The sequence below is a fragment of the Microcebus murinus genome, chromosome 16 (assembly GCF_040939455.1).
Source record: "Microcebus murinus isolate Inina chromosome 16, M.murinus_Inina_mat1.0, whole genome shotgun sequence".
Lineage (NCBI taxonomy): Eukaryota > Metazoa > Chordata > Mammalia > Primates > Cheirogaleidae > Microcebus > Microcebus murinus.
In genome coordinates, this window is record NC_134119.1 from 26,118,380 (window position 1) to 26,141,496 (window position 23,117).

The window sequence follows — 23,117 nt, forward strand, 5'->3', positions numbered from 1 at the left end:
CCTGTCTCCTGAAGCCCTTCAGCTGCCAACTCAATTGGATATCATACACTGCAAGGGACATCAGACAGACGGGTCCCCTGCCACTAAAGGAAACAACTATGCCGATGTCATTGCCCCTAGCCTCACTTCTCCACAACACCCTAGCCGGCTCCTCCCCTCTTCCTTTCTATCCCCTCTTTCTAATCCCACTATACTCCGGAAGAGCGGGAAGGTCACCTTGCTGGAGGATGCTCAACCACTGCTGATGGATGGATCATACTAGATGGCAAGTTAGCTCTCCCCAAGGCACAAGCTTTAGAACTTGTGGGTCAGGTACACTCCTCTCTCTGTATCGGCACCATAGGCCTCTCTCATTCCCTACAGCCTCTATTTTCACACCCCTCACTAAACTCACTCATCAAAACTGTCTGCTCAGCCTGTGGCATCTGCACTTCTGTCAATCCCCAGGGAGGCCTCAAACCCCCCCCCCCCGTATCCACTCACCAAATGTGTGTCACCTCCCTGGACAAGACTGGCAGGTTGATTTCACCCATATGCTGCCCCATAGATGCTTGAAATACTTTTTAACACTGGTAGATACCTTCACATGTTGGGTTGAAGCCTTTCCAACTGCCAACGAGACTGCTGAGGCTGTAGCCTCCACTCTTATCACAGAAATCATTTCTCGCTTTGGCCTCCCTTCCTCTATTCCAGGCGTCCTCAAACTACAGCCCACAGGCCACATGTGGATGTTTTTGCCCGTTTGTTCTTTTACTTCAAAATAAGATATGTGCAGTGTACGTAGGAATTTGTTCATAGTTTTTTTTTTTTTTAATTTTTAAATGTATATTGTAGGAGGATTTTCTGAACCAAATCTCTGTCCCGTTGGTTTTCAAACTTTACTCAAATAATTCTGATATGTTGATATAGAAGACAGAACCTATGTTCAAGCCATGAAATAAAACTAAACAACTTATAGAAGTTTTTAGAAAAGTAAAAAACATTAGTTAGAAGATTGTTCTAATTCTCAAAGTACAAGTATCTACTTGAAAATAGACTAGGAATAAATAAATGAAATATTTGAGGTTCTTTAAGAAAGTATGATAAATTCACCAAACATCAATACATGAAATATAAATAGTGTAAGACATTACCAGAATATTCATGTTTGGGAATTCAAGGAACAATTAGGATTCATACATGAAAGTTTATCAATTCCTCATTGAAAGGCCTGAGTCTCAAAGAATTTTTAGTGGAAAAACTTAAATTTCTGTCATGAATATAGCTTGTTTCTGGAGAACTAAAAGTGAGTCCCTTGTTCATAGTTTTTTTAAAACTATGGTCTGGCCCTCCAATGGTCTGAGGGACAGTGAACTGGCCCCCTGTCTAGAAAGTTTGAGGACCCCTGCTCTATTCAGTCTGATAACAGCCCAGCTTTTATTTCCAAGGTTGTTCACCATGTCTGCGAGTCACTTAATATAGAATGGAAACTTCACATTCCTTACAGGCCGCAGTCATCAGGAGAGGTGGAGCGGACAAATAGGCTGATTAAAGACCACTTGACCAAACTTTCTCACGAAACCCACCAGTCCTGGCTTGACCTTCTCCCCATGGCTCTCACCGGCATTAGAGCAGCTCCCCGCAGCCCGACTTTCCCTAGCCCGTTTGAGCTCGTGTACCGACGCCCTTTCCTCATTAATCACCTGCCCAGCCTGCACCACTTGCGTCCTACCTCCCTTATCTCTCTCCTCAGACATCTCCTCCGAGCTCACGCAGATAGATAGCTGCCTCAGGCATCTGAGACCAACCCTGCCGCCCCTCACGCAAGTATCCAGCCTGGTGATTGAGTGCTCCTTAAAACTTCACCAAAGCCCCTCGAGCCCCTGTGGACTGGACCTCACACCGTTATACTGACCACCCCCACAGCAGTCAAACTCCTCAACGACCCCAGTGGATCCTGGCATCGCCTCTCCTGGGTAAGACGAGCTCCTCCTACCCACACACCCGGCTCCTTCTCCTGCCAGCAACTCGACCAACCAGGCTGCGCTTCACCCGCCTGCCCCCATCCCTACCTCTGGTTCCAGAACAGCGCTCTCTCTGTAGGTACCACTTTACCCTACTCCACCTTTCTTCTGTCATCATGGCCCATCGAAAGGTAATTATTGTCATCCTTATTTCATCTATTCCAATGCCTTTATCAACCGCCCCAGAGCCGGTCCAATCCTGGCGTTTCAAGGTCCGAGAAACTCACAAAGCAGGTCTCACCATCTATACACAGCTGGCAGGACAGACTGACTGCTCCTCTACTAGTCAGACATCCCCGGTCACCATACCTATATCCTTAGTGTCAGTCCCCTCAACCTCCCCCCAGCTTGCAGCCCTTTGTTTCACCTATGATCAGACCAAGAAATACTGCCATTCCAGTTCTAACATCTACGGAGGGTGTCCTTACCAGTCTTGTAAAATGCACCTGACTGGAAGGGGGCAGGGTGAAAAAATGTTCCACTTCGACTCCAACAACCAAACTTTCATTCTAACCATCCCAGATCCTGACCATATCCTCTAGCAAACAGGTATCACTGGAAATATCTATAGGAATAGCTTGTATAGCACGCCCCAAGGAACCTTGCACATCTCGAGAGACACACAAATACGGTCTCATGTCCAGGTAGCAACTTCTATCCTGCAGGCAGAACAGATCCTGGCAGACAACCTGTCTCCTCACTCCTAACCGGCTCCCATCACTTCCTGGTTGCAAATCCTACAGCACACCCTATCTTTCCTTAACTCGTCTGCTCTATTCCCTAATATCTCACACTGTTTCCTCTGTGCCTCCATCCAATGGCCCTTGTTGGCAGCTGTCCCTTTAAATTCCTCCAACCACTCCACTGCCTCTCTGCTGGGGCACAACTGTTCTTCATCTCTTGCCCAAGTCCAGTTATGGGAACCTGAGCACACTGATCGGCCTGTCCCCAATCACACCTGTTACTTAACCTCCCACACTGACCCCAACTCACAACTTCATGGGCGCTGTCTCTTCAACCATTCTGTCTCTTCTGATTTATACTCCCAGCCGGGACGATACTTCTGGTGTAATGGGACCCTCACTGGGTGCATCAACTCATCTACTCCGGGCCCATGCTTTCCAGTTATCATAGTTCCCCAATTAATGATGTATGGCGAGGGTGAATCCAAGGGACTCGTGACTGAGACCAGACATCAGCGGGCTGTGTTCCTTCCAATCATGACAGGCCTCACGCTAGCTACATCAGTCAAGGCAACGGGATTAGCCGGAGCAGCCCTGGGCCACAGCATAGTCTCGGCCCAAGATTTCGCCGCCAGGATAGACTTGGCCCTTGAAACCACGTCACCCTCCTTAACATCATTACAGAGACAACTGACATCCCTGGCACAGGTGACCCTCCAGAACTGGCGGGCCTTAGATCTCCTAACAGTGGACAAGGGTGGAACATGCATGTTTCTCCAAGAAGAATGCTGTTATTACATAAATGAATTGGGGTTAGTAGAACAAAACATTAACAAGCTGTCTGAAATCAGAAAGGACCTGCAGGGCTATGGTCGCAAGGATCCCTCCACCTTTTCGTTGGATACAATCTCCCCTTGCGGCTTGGATCCTACCACTAATAGGGCCCATAATAATCATTTGTCTAATTTGTCTCCGAGCCCCTTGCTTGTTACAGTTCCTCCCAAGACGCCTCCAAGAGCTCTCCAGAGTGGCCACAAACCAACTCCTTCTGTACGCCTACTCCCCTTTGCCCATGGCTCCGCCACAGTCCAATCCCGCCTTTAGCCCCACGTCACCCCAATCCAGCTTGAAGAAGCTAGAATGAGTCGGCGACAATTTATAACCAAAAAGGCTGGGATGTAAGGCTGGTGGCAGGGTCCCCCCTCCCCTCTGCCCCCATCCTCACAGCATTGCAAAGCCTGCAGACCTTGCACAGCAGCTGCCCTAACTGCATCCTGTTACCAAGGGAACATCTTGCCAGACCGGACACCCCCAAGGCAAAGCAGGAAGATGCCCTGGGTGCAAAATATCCTGCCTCAACCCCCGGAGGCAGACAACAACGACAGCTATCCCCCTATAAAAGCTAACTCGCAGTCCTGGGCAGCACTACTTCTGGGCCCCCCCCTGTTTTGGGACCCTTGAACCTCGCCCGGGAGCACTTTGAATAAACGCTACTTCTTCTGCCACCGCAAAACTTACACAATTTTTAATGTTTCTGAAATAAAAAAGGACTTCAATCTACTTTTGAAAAAACATGTTTACCCTATGAGATATATTCTAGTAATATTACTGTAATTTAAAGATAAAGAGTCTTTGGGGCACCCAGGCAAAAAGAGCAAGCATAAAAGCTCCAAAAAGAATTTGTTTTAACATACAAGAAATCAGAAATATTGTTCTCATGAAGTCATGTAGAAATAGGGAATCAGCCAGGCATGGTGGCATGCATCTGTAGTCCCAGCTACTCAGGTAGCTCAGGCAGGAGGGTCACTTGAGCCCAGGAGCTCAAGTCCAGCCTGGGCAACATGGTGAGATCCCATCTCTTAAAAAAATAGAGTCAAAAAGGAAAAAACTGAAGCTACAGATTTTCTAGAAAACATCAGTAGTGACAACATCACGTGTCAGAACCTACCGAGACAGGAAACTGGCAGGTACTGCTGCAGGTACTGCTTTGGGCATTGCTGCAGCATTATCTAACTGAGTCAGGAAGTCTCAAAAAAAAGTTTCAAATTGCTATGATAACACAAGATGGAGGCAATACCAGTTAGAACCAAGATGGTGAAACATCGTCCCTTTCGTGAATATTCCTCCCCTTGTTTAGCCTATAATTAAGCTGGTATTTAAATAGAAAGGCCACAGGAACCCCAGCTGGTTCTCCTCTGCTCTGTCTGAGGAGTAGACTTTCTATAGTTTCTGAATAAATCTTAATTTCACTTTATATGTCAGCTCTCTCCTGAGTTCTTTCTTGCAGGAAGCCAACGACCCACTTGGACTTCAAGTGGCTCCCAGCATTGGGAGTCACTTTCCTGTGTTATTATGGGATACAGCTAAAACAGTGATCATAGGAAAATTCATAACTGAGAGACTGATATCCATTTTTTAAAAGACTGTAAACAGGCAGGGAACGGTGGCTCACGCCTGTAATCCTAGCACTCTGGGAGGCCGAGGCGGGCGGATTGCTCGAGGTCAGGAGTTCAAAACCAGCCTGAGCAAGAGAGAGACCCTGTCTCTACTATAAATAGAAAGCAATTAATTGGCCAACTAATATATATAGAAAAAATGAGCCAGGCATAGTGGCACATGCCTGTAGTCCCAGCTACTCGGGAGGCTGAGGCAGAAGGATCGCTTAAGCCCAGGAGTTTGAAGTTGCTGTGAGCTAGGCTGACGCCCTGGCACTCACTCTAGCCTGGGCAACAAAGCGAGACTCTGTCTCCAAAGAAAAAAAAAAAAATTAAAAAAAAAAAGGCTACACACTGTATGATTTCAATTATATGACATTCTGGAAAATGCAAAACTATGAAGACAGTAAAAAAGATCAGGGGTTGGGGGCAGGGAGGATGAACAGGTGGAGCATGGAGGGTTTTTAGGGCAGTGAAACTATTCTCAATGATGCCATTATGCATTTGTCTAAACCCACGGAATATACAGCACAGAGTGAACCCTAAACTACGGACTTTGGGCGATAATGATGTACTAGTGTACGTTCATCACTTGTAACAAAGTACAACTCTGGTGCCTGCTGATAACAGGGGAGGCTGTGCATGTATGAGGGTGGGGAGTAAATGGGAACCCTTTGTACATTCCTCTCAATTTTGCTGTTGTGAACCTAAAATTGCTCTAAAAAAATAAAGTCTCTTTTAAAAAACAAAAAAGTCAAGTCCACTTCAATTGCAGGCACAAACATACAAAGCCTTGATTAAGAGGTCACTGAGTGTTGCATCTGACAAACAGAATCTGTTAACTGCATTTACAATAAAATATATGAATAAGTGTTTAAAAGGAAAGATTGAGGCCAGGTGCAGTGGCTCTCGCTTGTGATCCTACCACTCTGGGAGGCCCAGGTGGAAGGATCGATTAAGGTCAGGAGTTTGAGACCAGCCTGAGCAAGAGCAAGACCCCGGTCTCTATTTTTAAAAAGAAAAGAAAAAAAAGAAAGAAAAAGGAAAGATTGAGCTTGGGGGCATGCTGGACCACAGTGTGCAGTGCCCCAGGGCTAGAATAAAACCACCCTGCCTTAAGGGCTAAATAGTGATCCTGTCCCAGGGCCAGTATCCTTCCAATGGACCCGCACAAGTCCAGGCCACTTCCTAGCTTGAAACCTATGACCTTCTCCTCCCTTCAGTGAGCTCCCCACGCCCCCACTCCCCTCCCTCCTGCCATCTTCCTATTGTCCCAGGAATATTCACAGAGGTGCCCTGGTATCAAGACCAAGACCGGCTGCTCAAAGTCTCCAGTACTCCCAGGAGGCTGAGGGGTGTGTGGCTTGGCCAGGGCTCCTGGGGCAGAGAGAGGAGAGGGAGGAGGCTTGGAGGGGGAAGCAAGTTTGCTTCTGCTGCAATCTTAATTTTAGTCCTAAATCCTGGCTCCCTCACTGGAACTTCCTCACTAACTGGCCTCCTCTCCTCCCTTAGACACCAAAAACATCAATTCAGTGATGCCCAAACCATGTTGGTCTGCAGTCATCTGGTCTAGCTCCATTGCCTGCAACACTGGGGACCTCTCTGTACCCTACACAGCACCCAGCAGGCCAAGGCGGGCTCGGTGAATGTGAGGTAAGCGTAAGTTGTAGTGGAAATCTGGCCAGAGGAGCTGGGGAGTGTGGAAAAGGTGTGCGTGAGCTCACATGGTTAAAGAAACCCTGGCCCAGGGGTTGTCCAGAACAAGAGAGACCAGGGGCTCAGTGGCCCCAGGGCATGGACTCAGGCTCTGCCACTGTTGATGGCCGCCAGCCACACCTAACCTCAACTTCCCACAGCCTCCAGGGAGCAGGGTCTCAAGTTCTTCCTTACACTCAGTTTGAAAAACAGGCAGAAAGAATTTGGACCAGCAAGTGTGCACCTTTCCACTGAGGCCAGAATGGCCTGTTCATGTGAGAACACGATTGCTCCACTGGGACCACCCGCCCTGGGTCAGGGGAGGAGCAGCCCCAGGAGAGCAGACTGTATAGGGGTAGGGGTGTCTCCACTGGGGGCCTTCGGGGCATTTCTGGTGACTGAGATTGACCTCCCTTTAGGTCTTCAAGGTCAGGGGGTGATTTGTAGAACCCTAAGATGGATAAGGTGGCCTAGTCCCAAAGATGGTGACAGTGGTGGTGGAAGGCCTGGCACGGCTAGTGGCCTTGGCTACAGACTGAGAAGGGCTGATCATCAGCCTGCCTCCTACGTGGGTGTGGTGAGTCTGTCCTGGGTGCTCAAGAGCAACGGACACGAAGCAAGCGTGAAATGGACCCACACCTGCATCGTGACCACCTAGGAGGCTCATTCTGCCCATGCTAAGAAAGCCTCGCCCTTCTTGGTAACAGGCAGATCACGAAAATGGATGTAAATTGAGGTTTTTGCCAACTGAATAATTTTTAAACATCACTAGAAGCTCTGATTAAAGACCCCCTAACAACTGGTGTTCAGTACCCCAGCCATATACCATTGGAACTCATTATGGTGCAGGTGGGCCCAGCCCTACACTGCCTGAAGGCAGGAATAGCCAGGGAATTTATGTACCTTGGGATCAACCCACAACCACTGACTACGGCAGGTGGGAAGACAAACAGCCACAGCTCCTCACCCCTCAAGTAAGATAATTCAGAGATGCCTACAGCGTGCTGGCCCCAGGGCACTAAGCTCCCCACCCACGTCCTAACAGACTTGATGAGGCACCTGCTCGCGCTGCCTGCCCTCCCAGCTTCCAGAGATCACCTCCCGCACAAACCACCTGTGCCAAGCCTTGTCAAAGCAACACCATCCAAAGGAGGCACATACAGAGACAGAGGTAAGGTGGCAGATGAGGGATGTAATAGCCCCTTGGGAGGGACCCTTGACCAGAAAGGCTCAGACACCCAGCGTGAGGGCCATCTAGACGTGCTCTCTCACAGGAGCAGACTGCATTTGTCAAATTCACAGAAAAAGAGGGTGAGATCACACAGTGCTTTTAATTCAAAATAAGAAAGATGATGTCATCAAACCAGACCTCTCGCATTCACCTGACGGCACCTTCTCTCTGAAGATGAGGAAAGCCGGTGATGATCTGATCTGGTGCCTGCCCGGTGGGCATGGGCTTAGTGCAAAAGGAGCTTCAGAATCCTCCTGCCGAATGGCTCACACATTCCTGAACCGTGGCAGAGCTGGACACTGGGCAGCCCCTCACCAACAAAATCCTTGATGATATCACCTAAGTGGATACAAAGTCGGGGCCAGGGGCTGCCAAAGTGTGGACGCAGCTCCCTGGAACCCCTTTTGCATTGCAATGACTGTGAGTTTGGAAGGACAAGGCGGGCTAAGTTCTTGGCAGCCCCCTCCTGCACCAGTGGCTGCTGAGGCTGGAGAAAGGTGGGTTAAGGACAAAGCAGCAGTCTGAAAAAGTCACATGGCAGCTCTAGGCTCAGGATGTTTTGCGATTTCACCAACGTGAGGACAGACCCAGCAACCCACCCCACCCTCTGTCCAGCCCACTTGTCCTGAGTGTGACAGCACATCAGAGCTGGGAGCAGGCTGGGCAGGAGGCAGATGCCACCCTTCACCTGGCTGTGTGTCCAGCCTCTGCCCTCCTTCTTTGCCCTCCTGGGAAGCCCCATCCCAGCAAGGAATCAGCGGGGCCAGGCAGCACTGAATTCCTTTTCCAGGCCCTGGATGAACTGGTCATTGAGGAAGAGCAGCTGACCATGAGGCAGGAAGCGGGTGAGGATGCCCTCGATGCGGTCAGCCCGCAGCAAGAGGTTGGCGCCAGGGGCCAGCAACCGGAGGTGGTCCACGAGGAGACGGGCCAGCAGCCGGAGCGTGCCCTCTGCCAGCAGCAGGTTGTCGTGGGTGTCCAGCACCAGGGCGAAGCCTAATGAGAGCACACCCAGCCACACCACTGTCCGTGGCTCCTGGAAAGGGTCGCCTGCAGCCAGGCGGAAGGCTCCGCGTGGGGCCTCGTGCAAGGGCACTGGCTCATCTGAGGACTGGGGCTGCAGGTCCATGGGGGGCCTGCCGGATGCCTGCAGCTGCAACCGGCACATTGACTCCACCTGCCTGGGGAGAATGGGCAGGTCAGGCTGGCAGGTGACAGGCCTGGCAAGGCCACCTTAGCAGTATGCATACACACTTCTGTCATCCTCATGACCACCCCTGGTGCTGGCAGCTACCATTATCTCCACATCTCAGGTGAGAAAACTGAGGCCCAGAGAGACTAAGTGACCTGCCCAGGGCCACATAGCTAGGAAGCGTGAGACTAGATAGGAATCCAAGCCTCAGCCTCCAGGCCCTGAACCACTTCACTCTACGTGGGAAAGAGAAAGCAGGTTTTGAACCCAGCTCTGTGGGCTAGAAGAGGGCATGAGAGGAAGAAGATCCTGCCTTCACCTGCTTCACAGAAGTAAGTGATGAGGAGGAGAATACATTCATTGCCCAACCTGGGCTGTCCAACCTCTCCACACTCCACCCATCCTGCAACCCTCTCCAAGTAAAACAGAAAACCTTCCACTTCATTGTCAAGGCTTTTTTTGAAACAGAGTCTCGCTCTGTTGCCCAGGCTAGCGTGCCATGGTGTCAGCCTAGCTCACAGCAACCTCCAATCCCTGGGCTCAAGCAATCCTTCTGCCTCAGCCTCCCAAGTAGCTGGGACCACAGGCGTACATCCCCACACCCAGCTATTTTTTTCTATTTTTAATAGAGACAGGGTCTCACTCTTGCTGAGGCTGGTCTCGAACTCCTGAGCTTAAGGGATCCTCCCCCTGGGCCTCCCAGAGTGCTAGGATTACAAGTGTGATCCACCAAGCCCAGCCAGACTGTCACGGCTTTTGAAAGCTCCTTCGATCCTTCCGGGATTGCCTTTTAGTTTGGGCCATGCACAGGTTTAAAGGCATTTGTGTGGTTTTCTATACTATAGGAAGGGGAAAGACAGAAGAAAAAAAAAAAAAACAGAGAAGGCAGGAGCCCCCAAAGGGTTGCCTTTGTAGTAGTAATCCCTGACTCAGATGAAATGGGGCTGGGAGACTTTAGCACCTGCCAGTCTGTCTGGGTCTGGGAGAGGAAGGTCCAAGCCTAGCTACCCAGTCTGGAATAGTGTTTTCCAAACTGTGCTCTGGATCCCAGGCTTTCTGGGGGCCCTAGTTATAGAGTCCCCATGTACCACATTCTCTCTCTTCCTTAGAGATTATAAAGTCTACAGGCATACTAAAGGCCCTGAGAAGTCCTGCACTGCAAAACATGTTTAATTTGTACTGCAGTTTGCCTGACTAAACTCAAATCCCAGTTCTGCCACTTTCTAGCTGCATAACCTTGGGCAGGTTCAGTTCCTTAAACACTCTGTACTTCAGTTTACTCATCTGTAAGGTAGAGATAACCATACCTACCTCAAAAGACTGTTCTGACAATTAAATGAGTTAATATACATGAAATGCTCAGAATATAAATGCTTAGCACATACTTACCAGCTCAATAAATGCTAACCTTAATAATAATGATAACAGCATTATTATTTCTTTAATCCTTTTCCATATAACACTTATTAACAACCGCGGAAGACTCTTTGGGAAACAACTCTAAACTTTCTCTCTGCTTCTTAGTCCTCCTGCTTCTCTGTGTCCCCCAAAATACCTGGGGCTGGGTTATGCAGTTACCTGGCCACAGCCAAAATCTGCTCCTTGCGGAGGAGTCTGTCCCTCTCGGCACCATGTGGCCGTGGGTCATCAGGTGACTTCTCAGAACCAAAGACACAGGAGTAGAGCACTCGGCAAAGGCCCGTGTCCTCAGCATGCGGGGCCCTCAAGGTGTGAATGAGGAAGGCGTGGACCATGGTTCCAGGGCAGGTGCTATGGGAAGTCAAAGACCTTGGTGAGGTAAGAGTGAAAACCGAGCAGGGAGAGCACCCACGGGAAGCGACTGGCCTAGCAGGGTCTGGGAGTGTGTCCAGAGGCCGGTGTGGCGGGACACTGATCCTCCTCACCCACCCAAGACACACCCCCGCCTCTGAATAACAGCATCAGGTCAGCACCATCTAACAGAGTCTAGGGGCCGGGCCTGGTGGCTCACACCTGTAATCCTAGCACTCTGGGAGGCCGAGGCAGGTGGATTGCTCGAGGAGTTCGAAACCAGCCTGAGCAAGAGCTAGACCCCGTCTCTACTATAAATAGAAACAAATTAATTGGCCAACTAATATATATAGAAAAAATTAGCCAAGCATGGTGGCACATGCCTGTAGTCCCAGCTACTCAGGAGGCTGAGGCAGAAGGATTGCTTGAGCCCAGGAGTTTGAGGTTGTTGTGAGTAGGCTGACGCCACGGCACTCACTCTAGCCTGGGCAACAAAATGCGACTCTGTCTCAAAAAAACAAAAACAAAAACAAAAAAAAAACAGAGTCTACTAGTGAAGAAACCTTAGACACCCCTAAACCTAGTTCTACAAAACAACTGGTCAGGAATTTTCAAAAGTGTCAACGTCATGAAAGTCATGGAAAACATGAGGAGCTGCTCTGAGACTAAAGAGAACCTACAGGTGAATGCAAGTGTGTTCCTGGATTGGAATTAAAAAAAGGTGAATTCCATAAAGGGCATTGTTAGGACAACTGGGAACATTTAAATATGGACTATGGATTAGAAAAGAGTCTTGATCAATGTTATCCAATTTCGAATGTAGGAGCATGTCCTTGTTTTTAGAAAATACAGATGAACCTCTAAATATAAAGAGGTATCATATATACAGTTAACTCACATGGTCCAGGAAAAAAGGCATAAAGAATAGAGAAAAAAGATAAAGCAGATGGGGCAAAAACTGTAATAACTGAATCTTATCAAAAGGTATACGGGTGGCCGGGCGCGGTGGCTCACGCCTGTAATCCTAGCTCTCTGGGAGGCCGAGGCGGGCGGATTGCTCGAGGTCAGGAGTTCGAAACCAGCCTGAGCAAGAGCGAGACCCCGTCTCTACCATAAATAGAAAGAAATTAATTGGTCAACTAATATATATAGAAAAAATTAGCCGGGCATGGTGGCGCATGCCTGTAGTCCCAGCTACTCGGGAGGCTGAGGCAGAAGAATTGCTTGAGCCTAGGAGTTTGAGGTTGCTGTGAGCTAGGCTGACGCCATGGCACTCACTCTAGCCTGGGCAACAAAGCTGAGACTCTGTCTCAAAAAAAAAAAAAAAAAAAAAAAAGGTATACGGGAGATGTTTGAAATTATTTCAAAATAAAGACTAAATAATAATAATGGTATCTGACCGGCTCAGTGGCCGGCCTGGGGACCGAAAGGCAGCAGGTACAGTCAGCAAGTATACTGGTCAAGCAAGGTTCGCGGAGGCCCTTCGAAAACCAGAACCCTGCGACTCTCCAGCCCCAAAACAGCGCGTCATCAGCCCTCGCCACCTCGTCCCCCACCACTAGAGAAATGGTGGCGGCCAAGACCGCTTACGTCACTGCCTCCCTCAACCCTGCGGCGCAATGCACTTCGGGGATTGTAGTTCCTTACTCTAGTCAACCAGGCCTAAACGGGGCTCCCCGCCCTACGTGTACTGCCCCCGCAGCTCCGGGGCTCTGTCGTCGAGGCGCTGCACTGAACCTTCCTTCCCAGGCTGCGGACGGCTAACAAGCCGCTCCGCTCGGCGGCAGGAGAGCAATGGCGGCTAGGTGACCCGTGGGCGCATGCGCACGCCGATCAAGGGCGCGCTCACGAGCCAACGCAACTGGGGTGGGCGGAGTGCTCACGTCTCGTGCGGTTCTCTGGGAGACGGGCATGGGTGGTGTCTCCCTACGCCTGGACCCCGGGCACAGGCGAGCTTCCCCGTCGGGCCAAAGACCTTCAAGCTCCTAGCTGGCAGTGGGGCCACGCCGGTCTCTCCCGTTCCGGGCACGCAGGGTCCCGGCTAGAAACCCTGGACCCTCCGAGCCATAGACCCCGTTGGCCGCTAGGGGGCGCAGCGGCCCCACGGCGGCCCGGCGTGTGGACTTTCCGAAAGAGGCCGGAGTTGTCACCTGAGTGCGGGGTTCGGCTCCCCCCTGCGTCGTCTGCCAGCCTTAGGAGGCTCGTGGGCGGCTGGTGGACCCAGGCCTGGGCCGAGTAGCTGCGCTGGAGCCGGAAGGTGCAGGGCTGAGCTCAGTCTGGTCTGTAGACGTGAGAATCACTGGGGCACCTGTTAAAATGCAGATTTCTTGGCGTCACTCATGGATATCGTGACTTTGGAGGGAAATGTGCTTGTTTAGGCAGTTTTGCGCTGATTCTGGGTTGTGGGCTACCGCAGCGAGTTAAGGCTGGGGCTCGGGTCCGCGTAGAACAATCCAAACTCAGATCCCAACCCTATCACCAGCTGTGTGTCCGGGGCAGGTCACTCAGCTTCACTGGGCTCCAGTGAAGCCTCTTATACTGTCACCCAGGGCGAGCACTTAGTAAGGCTGACTAGCTTTTCCTTTCAGACACCCGCTTCCAACAAGCTCCCTTCTTGACTCCTCTTTGAGGGACAGAGGTACAGAGAAGAGGTTTATACCTTGAAGTTGGAAGGAGCACTGCCAGACACCAGCCTCCAGCGCCTTTCCCCAAGCCCCTTGGCCCAACGCCTGGGCCAAGTCTCCAAAGCCCCAACTTGGAGACTTGGCCCAGAGGTGTTTGGGGTTCCTCAGCGCCTACCTGGGCCTTGCTGACTGCTCCTTCCCCTACCCCCCAAACAAAGGTACACACTTGTTTACTCTTGGCAGGTGAATAACTGTTCTCTGAGCCTAGAATCCCCTTTCGTCCCTCTTTTTTTTTTTTTTTTTTTGCCTTTCCATACGTGCTCATATCCAAACTTGGGAGGAAGCCTTCCTGCTCAGGCTGCCCTCTTTGCACCATTGTGAAGGTCTGACAACAGTGGTGATGGTTCCCCCCAGAGCCACGCACAGGTGAGACTGGAGCAGACCTAAACAAACTCTTTGGTGACAAGAAATGAAGGACAGGGCAGAACGGCCCTGGCAGGGATCCTGGAGCCAAGGCCCTCTGAGAGAGGGCACTCTGGGCCTCTTGGGCCATAGGACCTGGGTAGTGTGGGTGTGGCTGAGGGAGGCTAGAGGAGGTGGCAGGGGCTGGCCAAGGTATGTGGGCATTTTGACCACAGGTACAACACATAAATATATTTGTAGGTGGTGGAGTGGGGCCAGAGACAGTGTGGGGCCTCAGCTACAAGGTTGGGGAGTGATGTTGGCTCAGTTCCTGGGCCCCAGTCACTATCACTCAGCCAGGGCTTGTGTCTGCCAGCTGATTAGAGCAGAGAGCTGGCAGAGGGTTCTGGTAACAGAGGGCCACCTAGCATCTGGAATGTGGTGTCCTGGTCCTTGTCCACTCCTCAGTGAGTCCATACCAAGTTCCTGACCACTAGAGGGCTGACCTCATGTGAGGGGCGTGGAGAAGACAGCAGTGAGAGGCTGGCCTGAACCACTATGGCAGAGGACAGTGGGGGACTCACACAGAGTTGGTACCGTGGAGGGCTTCCTCAGCCTGGTGGGGAGAGGGGATTCAGGGCAGGCAGCAAAGTGGAGGTCTCACCTGAGGCTTCTTGTGGGTGTGTCCTGGGAGATCCCTTCCGGGTCCAACCTTCACTTCTGAGAGTCCTTGTGTCCTGGGCACAGTGGGAACATCCACACATGCCAACTCATGTCATCTAAAACAGCTGGTGCCTTATCATGCTAACCACACTGCTCGGTGGCCCAGCACTGCCACTCCTGATCCTACCTGAGTGAAATGAGGGCTGATATTCACCAAAAGACTTGTATAGAATGTTCACAATGTAGTCTTAATTGTCCCAAACTGGAAAGTACCCAAATATCCATCAGCTGTGGAGTGGATAAATAAACTGTAGGCTCATGTGTGGGAATACCGACAATGAAAAGAACAACCACTGATACACACAACATAAATGAATCTCACAGACAATATTGAGTGAAAGAAGCCAGTCACAAAAGTGTACATGCCAGGTGACTCCATTAGCAGGAAAGGTCCAAAGCTAGTCAAGCCCTGTTGCACAGTTATAAGTCAATGATGGGCATCCTGGGAGGTAATGACTGGAGGGGCCTGAGGGAGCTTTGGGAACAGTCACATTCTTAGTCTTGATTTGACTGGTGATTACATGGATGTGTTCTCACTGCAAAGATATTAACCGACCTGGACACTTAAGATATATGCACTTTTTTAGAATCTGTAGGAACATGTAAGGGAATAAATAAACAAAAAAATAAGTAAAAAGAAGAATAAGAGTTAAAATAGAAAAAAAAAGAAGATATATGCACTTTTCTGTACATTTAATTCAACAAAAGCTTTAATAAAAATGGAACCCAAGCCAGTTCCACTTCCCTTTCAGACAGTCCTCATTTTCATGTGACTCTTGTGTCCATCCATGGGCTGTGACAGTTCCATTAAAGTAGTTACTTATTTTGAAGTCTGGTTTTAAACTGTGAGATAAGAATTTGATAGAATCCTTCCCCTGCACTAGAAGGATACAAGCCTTGAATTAGGGCATGGTTGAGATTTTTAGCACAAAGAGAAACTTTGAGCACAGCCTCTCATTTGACAGATGACTAAGTGGGCTCAGAGATGCTTCCTGATGTGGCCAATATTAGCACAGTGCCACGTGGAAGCTGTCTGAGGCTTGAGCTCTGCTCCCCACAGCAGCCAGCTGGAGAGAGGCTGGGAGAGGACTCTGGGAGGGAGAAAGAACTTGAACTCAAAAAGATTACAGCCTGGGCGCAGTGGCTCACACCTGTAATCCTAGCACTCTGGGAGGCTGAGGTAGGCAGATCACTCAAGGTCAGGAATTCAAAACCAGTCTGAGCAAGAGCGAGACCCCATCTCTACTAAAAACAGAAACAAATTAATTGGCCAACTAAAAAAAAAAAAAATATATATATATATATAAAATAGCCAGGCATGGTGGCACCTGCCTGTAGTCCCAGGTACTCTGGAGGCTGAGGCAGGAGGATCGCTTGAGCCCAGGCATTTGAGGTTGCTGTGAGCTAGGCTGATGCCATGGCACTCTAGCCAGGGCAACAGGCTCTGTCTCAAAAAATAAATAAATAAACATTGCAAAGAATAGACGTGGCCTGGAAGGAAAGAAGAATGCGCAGTTCATTCATGTGCCCATCCTTTCCTTCTGCTGGGCAAGCCCTCTGGGTGCTAAGCCACAGCAGGCTCCATGCAGACAAGTACAATGCCAAGGCAGGTAGAAGTCGAGAGAGAGCACCCGCAGACTCAGGAGTGAGAAGGACCCTGGAGGAGGAATCTGGAAAGACTGCATGATGGAGGTAGCATCTGAACTGGGCTTTCTGGAAAGGTAGGAGTTCAGCCAGCAGGAAGGGCATTCTGGATTTGAGGACTAGATTACAGCAAATGCAGAGGGCGGGAAGAAGCCAGCCTTCCTGGCAGGGATCTACGTTCTTCTTCCTTTATTCGGAGGACCTGGACCCAGAAATGCCTCCCCAGCCTCCCCAGCAGGTGGGGCACTGTGAGAACCACCTGGGTGGGACCTCAGGAAAGCCATCATTTTCCACATAAGTGGTGCAGACTTAGTGCCATTCTCTGAATTTTTGCAGCCCTCAGCTGTGTCATGCCCCCAAGGTCAAAAGCCACATGCTGAGGACAGTGAGGCAGGAAGGAACTGAACCCCAGAGATGCCGCAGAGTCTTCCTGCTGAGTGAGGGGCACACGTTTTATGTGGTTAGCCTGCTGTGTCAGGTTTCTGCGACAGGAGCCTAACGCATTCCTAAGTGATGCAGCATGTGGAGTGGGCAGGGTGGAGCCTGGCACCTAGTAGGCATCCAGTAAGCCAATAAATGTTGACAACTATTAATCCAGAGGCAGATGGGGGAGGGATTCCAGATCAGCACCAGAAAGACAGATGGGGCTTTCTGGTCTGCTGGCAGCTCAGGGGCAGGAGGGACAGGCTGGACATCCTGAAGTTACCAGGCCTCCCCTAAAGACAAAAGAGAGGAGTCTAAGTGTGTTGGGGTAATGTGTGAGTGTGTGCAAGGCTTTCATAGTGGTCAGCCTAGAGCTCATGGTAGGGCTGGGTATGCAATAGGTGCAGATAAGGGGTAGAGAGAGAAGGTGAAGAGTTAAATAAATAAAGTACTACAGAAAAAAACTAGCAGAGCTTGAAAGAGACAGGTGGCTGGATTTGTGACATGACCTACCTGCCTGATGGGGCCACACCTCCCTGGTGCTGCCCCTTCCCCTTTCTGACTGTGGACAGAGGCACCACCACACCCCCCAGCCCTGCTCTTCTCAGTGGTCCTCCAAGTCGGGGGTTGCCTGCAGCACCTCCCTGTCCCTTCCCCTGCTCTCTACCCACATGTGTGGGGCCAGCTCCACAGTGGCAGACAGTCTGGGGCTTGTCTTTCAGACCCCCTTGGTGTCCACCTCTAGGTGTGTGTGCAGTGACTGATATTGATTCAATTTAAAAAGTGAGTTCCACCCCCTACCTACCCTAGCCAGGTCCTGGATCACTGATGGGCAGCCAAGCCTGGTAAGTTCTGCTGCTTCTCCCAGACATCAGTACCACCCTTGGGGGCCCCTCCAGACACGGAGTTCTGTCTCCCGAGACAGCCCCATTAAGTTTTATTATTATTATTCTTTTTTTTTTTTTTTTGAGACAGAGTCTCGCTTTGTTGCCCAGGCTAGAGTGAGTGCCATGGCGTCAGCCTAGCTCACAGCAACCTCAAACTCCTGGGCTCAAGCGATCCTCCTGCCTCAGCCTCCCGAGTAGCTGGAACTACAGGCATGCGCCACCATGCCTGGCTAATTTTTTCTATATATATTAGTTGGCCAATTAATTTGTTTCTATTTATAGTAGAGACGGGTCTCGCTCTTGCTCAGGGTGGTTTCGAACTCCTGACCTTGAGCAATCCGCCCGCCTGGGCCTCCCAAAGTGCTAGGATTACAGGCGTGAGCCACCGCGCCCGGCCTATTATTATTCTTTTTTTTTTTTTTTTTTTGAGACAGTCTCGCTTTGTTGTCCAGGCTACCAGGCTAGAGTGAGTGCCCTGGCATCAGCCTAGCTCACAGCAACCTCAAACTCCTGGGCTCAAGCAATCCTTCTGCCTCAGCCTCCCTAGTGGCTGGGACTACAGGCATGTGCCACCATGCCCAGCTAATATTTTTTTAGATATGTTATTTGGCCAATTAATTTGTTTCTATTTATAGTAGAGACGGGGGTCTCGCTCTTGCTCAAGCTGGTTTTGAACTCCTGAACTCGAACAATCTGCCCGACTCAGCCTCCCAGAATGCTAGGATTACCCATTAAGTTTTTGACAATTTGAAACCTTCATTGATGATTTTTGTTTTTTAAGAGATGGAGGCCAGGTGTGGTGGCTCACGCCTGTAATCCTAGCACTCTGGGAGGCTGAGGCGGGCGGATTGCTTGAGGTCAGGAGTTCTAAACCAGCCTGAGCAAGAATGAGACCCCGTCTCTACTATAAATAGAAACAAATTAATTGGCCAACTAACATATATAGAAAAAAATTAGCCGAGCATGGTGGCACATGCCTGTAGTCCCAGCTACTCGGGAGGCTGAGGCAGCAGGATTGCTTGAGCCCAGGAGTTTGAGGTTACTGTGAGCTAGGCTGACACCACGCCACTCACTCTAGACTGGGAAACAAAGTGAGACTCTGTCTCAAAAAAAAAAAGAGATGGAGTCCTGTTATGATTGCACTCCAGGCCAGAGTGCGGTGGCTATTCACAATCACAATCATAGGTATGCTACAGCCTTGAACTCCTGTGTTCAAGAGATATTTCCGCCTCAGCCTTCCTAGCAGCTGGGACTTCAGGTGCACCCCCTCACCTTGCCTCACTGATGATCTTTACAGAACCTGAGACCTCAGGCCAGACCAGTCAGCCACCACCTGCCACTGAAAGTGGGGAGGACACTTAGGTGGAATCTATAGCCCTGGGCAGTGGATTTTTTGAATGCCTCCCTGATGAGGATGTCTAGCCATTTCCCAAAGATCAAAGTAGGAAAGCAAGAGGAAGAGGGGTTGTGCTTTTTTTGAGAATCAAGGCAGACTGAAATTGGGTGGATTACAGCTGCCCTACAATAAAGGAGACCAGAGTCACAATCCTTGTCCCTCCCTTCCCTCCACCTCCCTGGACCATCTCAGGGATGGCATCGCCCTGTGCTGGGAGCCTCCCACAGGCCACACACACAGCTTTCCTGTCCTCTGTCTCCACCAAACCTCCAACCACAGCTTTCTCGCTGCCACCTGGACTGGTGCTGGGGCCATCTGCCTCCTGCACACTGTGGCTGGGCTTTCCTCCTGTCACCCGTCACCCAGGTGCTTGTCTGAGTGCACAAAGGGGAGGAAAAATCCAGAGTGGGCCCTTTGGTTAAATGTTTTTAGGTTCATCCTTTTTACCTATGTGATCTCCTGTTAATCTCCACACTGGCCCTAAGCGATATCAGCCATACAAGACTCTTGTGTGGCGCTTGCTCTGGGCAGGCCCTGTGCTTTACGTACACTGACTCATTTGCTCCAGTCCACACCCTCTGAAGTAGGGCTTTACTCTCCCCGTTTTACAGATGGGGAAACAGAGGCCCAGTGAGATTAACTAACTGCGCTGATGTTACACGTGTCCTTGGAGGTGATCTTATCAGTAGATTCCAGCCTGGTCCCTACCACTCCCGTGTGTTTCCTCTTTTCCCCCTGTCCTCTTATGGTCACCCCAGGGGCTGGCTCGGCAGTCCCCCTTCCCCCAGAACCCTGGAAGACCATAGCACCCCCCCAGCCCCACTCCTGCTTACCCTCTACAACCCACCCCTGGGAGGCCCCCTCCCCCCAGACCCTCCTTCGGGGAAGTAGTCTTGGCTGGGCCCCAGGAGGACGAGGCCGTGTGTGATTCGTCCTTTCAAACAGCCACGCTTCCTGTGGGGCTGGGAGCCAAGAGGCCCCACAAAACAGTGCAGGCTCAGCCACGTGAGGCCCCTTCCCCTCCTGCTGCCCCAGGCCCCGCTGACTCAGAACCTGGCGCGCCTCCCAGGGGTGTGCGTGCCAGTGTGGGCTGGGTGGGGCCGTGGCAGCCCTCCCTGAGCTCCTTGGCACCCACACAGACTTCTGCTGTGCGGGGTGGGTGGGAATGCTTCTTACCTCCTGTCCCATAACCAACTGTCTCCTTTGAACAATAGATTGTGAATCATTTCACATGCCGGAATGTTCACTCAAGGCATGATTTTCATGGCTGCAAAACAGCGACTTCTCCATCATTACTCAACTGCCCTCTCCTGATTGTTTCCAGATTCTTCATAGCCAGGGACCTCCTTGTCTAAACTTCTTTCTGCACCACCACCAGTTGCATTGCCTGTGGGGAGCAGGGTGTCTGTGCCCTCAGTCTCTGGGATGAAGGCTTTTTAGAAAGTGTTACTTTTCTAGATGGCCGTGGGCTGTTGTCAGCAAAAGAACTTAAGCCCATTAACATACAGCCAATTAAACCTAAAGAGTCACTTTGATTTTTTTAAGACTCTGATTTGAGAAAAAAAAAATTAAGACTAAGACTAATACAGTCTCATCTTTCAATATAAGAGAGTCAGAAAACAGGCTGGGTCAGCGACACTCAAATGCCTGCCACTGCCACACACAGTATGTGAGGTCAGCACTTGACCGGTAACAGAGCTCTTTGCTACATACAACAATCAAATTTTCTGGTTAAGGGAGTGAAATTAAAATTTCTCAATTTTGACGAGAATGGGGACCAGCAGAATTCTCAGACACTGCCGGGGTAAGGTAAGTTGGTGCAAGGACTTTGGACAACTGTGTGGAAAATACTAAAACCGGACATAACACATCATAACCCAGCATTCCATTCCTGGGTATGTCCCTAGCACAATTTATAATAGTCCCAAATAATCCATCCAGGGCAGGATAAATATGATCTAGATCTCGATTGTGTTGGTGGTTACACAACTGTATGCATTTGTCAAAACTCACAGAACTGTATACTCAAAACGGTGAATGTTAGTGCTCACTTTGGTAGCATACTTTTAAAAGGGTGAATTTTACTGCATGTAAATTATCCCTTAATTTTTTTAAAGTTTATTTATTTTAGAGGTGAGTCTGGGCTTATATTGGCTGGGCTGGTCTCAGACTCCTGGCTTTAGGCGATCCTCCTGCCTCAGCCTCCCAAGGTGCTGGGATTATAGGCATGAGCCACTGTGCCTGGCTTTAAAAAAATTAAAAAACAAAGGAAAAAAGAGTAGAATGAATAATTCAATTTAGGAGTATATCCATATAACGGAATATGACACAACAACGAAAAAGAACAAAGTCCTGCTAAACAGGACAACATAATGAATCTCAAAATCATTCTCCTGAATGAAAGAAGCCAAACAAAAGGCTACGACGTCTCCAGTTTCATTTGTAGGAAGTTCACGAGCAGACAAAACTGCACTGCCATGATGGGGGTGGACTAGGGGTTAACTCTGGGGGAGGAGCAAAGGGAGCCTCCCCGTGCTAGAAACCTCCTACGTCTTGGCCGTGTGGCAGTTCCTCAGGACTGAGCTCTGTGTTGAAAGTCTGTGCCCTTAATGAAATGTCGATTATTCTTCAATTTAAAAGAAAACATTATTTTTAAAAATCGTCATTGTGAAAGTTCCTGCGTGAACAGTTGAGATGATGCAGTGGCTGAAGAGACCCCAGCTGGTGTCCCTGACTTGGCCAGGCCCGCCCTGGCCAACTCCTGGGCTTGTGCCCAACCCCACACCGCTCTTTAACCACGTGAGCTGGCAGCACGTGGCCACTCTGGGGCTCCTGCAGACTGGCATCCTGCCCCGCCCTGGCCAGAGCCAGACAACCTTTAAAACTGGCTGGCGGCCCAGGATTGTAAACCGCCTCCCAGCCTGATCCACTTCCCTTTCAGCACATCCAGGAAGAAAGTTTTAGCTTCTCTTGCTAAAGAGGAGGGGCATGGGGATGCCTCTGCCCCAATCCCCTGAACTTTCCAGGGGCAGAGAGGGGGCCTGGCCTGACTTGGGAGCTGAGAGGCAAGCCCATGGCACCCCGTTTCCCAGACCCAGGCTCCTGCCTCCCTCAGGATAGCTTCTCCCCTGCAAAATGAGCCGAATACCTACCTGGTGGGCTTAGGAGACAATAAATCTAAAGTGTCTGGCACATACTACCCGTGACTGCAGCTGTGACTCTGATGGTGGCTTATGATGGGAACACATGTGGCCACAGACGTCAGCCCTGGCACAAAGCCTGGGCATTGTGACACTCAGCCTGTGCCACTTCCTCCCCACATGGCCTGATCCAGGAGTGGGAAGAGGACATTCAGGGAGAAGTGAGGCAGTGTAGCACCACCCCTTGGTTGCTTTGGGACCAAGGTGGGAGGTGAGGGGTGGGAGAGCCCTGGTCAGGCTGGAATGCCAGCTCTGCCTATAGCTGCTGTGTGACCTTGGAAAGTGAACAACCTCTCTGAGCATCCAGCTGCTGCCATCCTGTGAAACCAGGAAGGAGAGCAGCTTCACAAGACTACCTGAGTACTTAGTGGAGCAAGCAGGTTTCAGCAAGGTGGTACCCAGGGCTCACTCGCCCCCTTCCCCACCTCTCCTTTTCTCAGGGGTCTGCAGTTTTTTGCCCTTTTTTGGGACAAGTCCCCTCACCCAAATAAATTTTCACTTTGATGTCAGCTGCATGCTCAGTGGAGGGGGCTTCTGGAGCCTTCAGGACCCTTCCCTTCCTGAGCAAATCCCAATCCCCAAACCAAAGCCACACCCCATCACCCCCCACCTATTGTGCTCTTGCAGGTGGCTCTGGACCAGAAGTGAAGACCACACTTTTGGGCAAAGAAATGTGGGAGAACAAGCTGGAGACAGGGAAAATGTTCTTCAGGCTTAGCCTGGGAACCTGGAGTCTCTTCTTGCTGCTCTGGTAGGAAACAGCCTCCATTTTCCCATCTGCAAAATGGGACAATCACCACCCTACTTCA

At 50.3% G+C, this 23,117-nt stretch overlaps 1 protein-coding gene and 2 long non-coding RNA genes across 6 annotated transcripts; 2 read left to right on the forward strand and 1 right to left on the reverse strand.

Moving 5' to 3' along the window:
• The first annotated feature begins 1,866 nt into the window (after positions 1-1,866).
• On the forward strand, positions 1,867-8,924 carry LOC142876871 (uncharacterized). Its single transcript, XR_012923711.1, has 4 exons — positions 1,867-1,955; positions 6,634-6,774; positions 7,862-7,987; positions 8,838-8,924. It is a non-coding gene; the product is annotated as an uncharacterized LOC142876871 (long non-coding RNA).
• Positions 8,129-13,242, reverse strand: AP5S1 (adaptor related protein complex 5 subunit sigma 1). Of its 4 annotated transcripts, none has more exons than XM_076010966.1 (3): positions 13,160-13,242; positions 10,818-11,009; positions 8,129-9,228 (listed from the first exon to the last, which is right to left on the reverse strand). In XM_076010966.1, the coding sequence occupies exons 2-3, from the start codon at positions 10,991-10,993 to the stop codon at positions 8,802-8,804; spliced, it is 603 nt and encodes a 200-aa protein (XP_075867081.1). In that variant the 5' UTR covers positions 10,994-11,009; positions 13,160-13,242; the 3' UTR covers positions 8,129-8,801. The 4 variants fall into 4 exon arrangements, with proteins under 4 accessions (XP_075867081.1, XP_012610581.1, XP_012610579.1 ...); XM_012755127.3 differs by lacking the exon at positions 13,160-13,242 and adding an exon at positions 12,695-12,849; XM_012755125.2 differs by lacking the exon at positions 13,160-13,242 and adding an exon at positions 12,657-12,849.
• Positions 13,176-13,903, forward strand: LOC142876872 (uncharacterized). The gene is made up of 2 exons (XR_012923712.1): positions 13,176-13,266; positions 13,598-13,903. It is a non-coding gene; the product is annotated as an uncharacterized LOC142876872 (long non-coding RNA).
• The last annotated feature ends 9,214 nt before the right edge of the window (positions 13,904-23,117 follow it).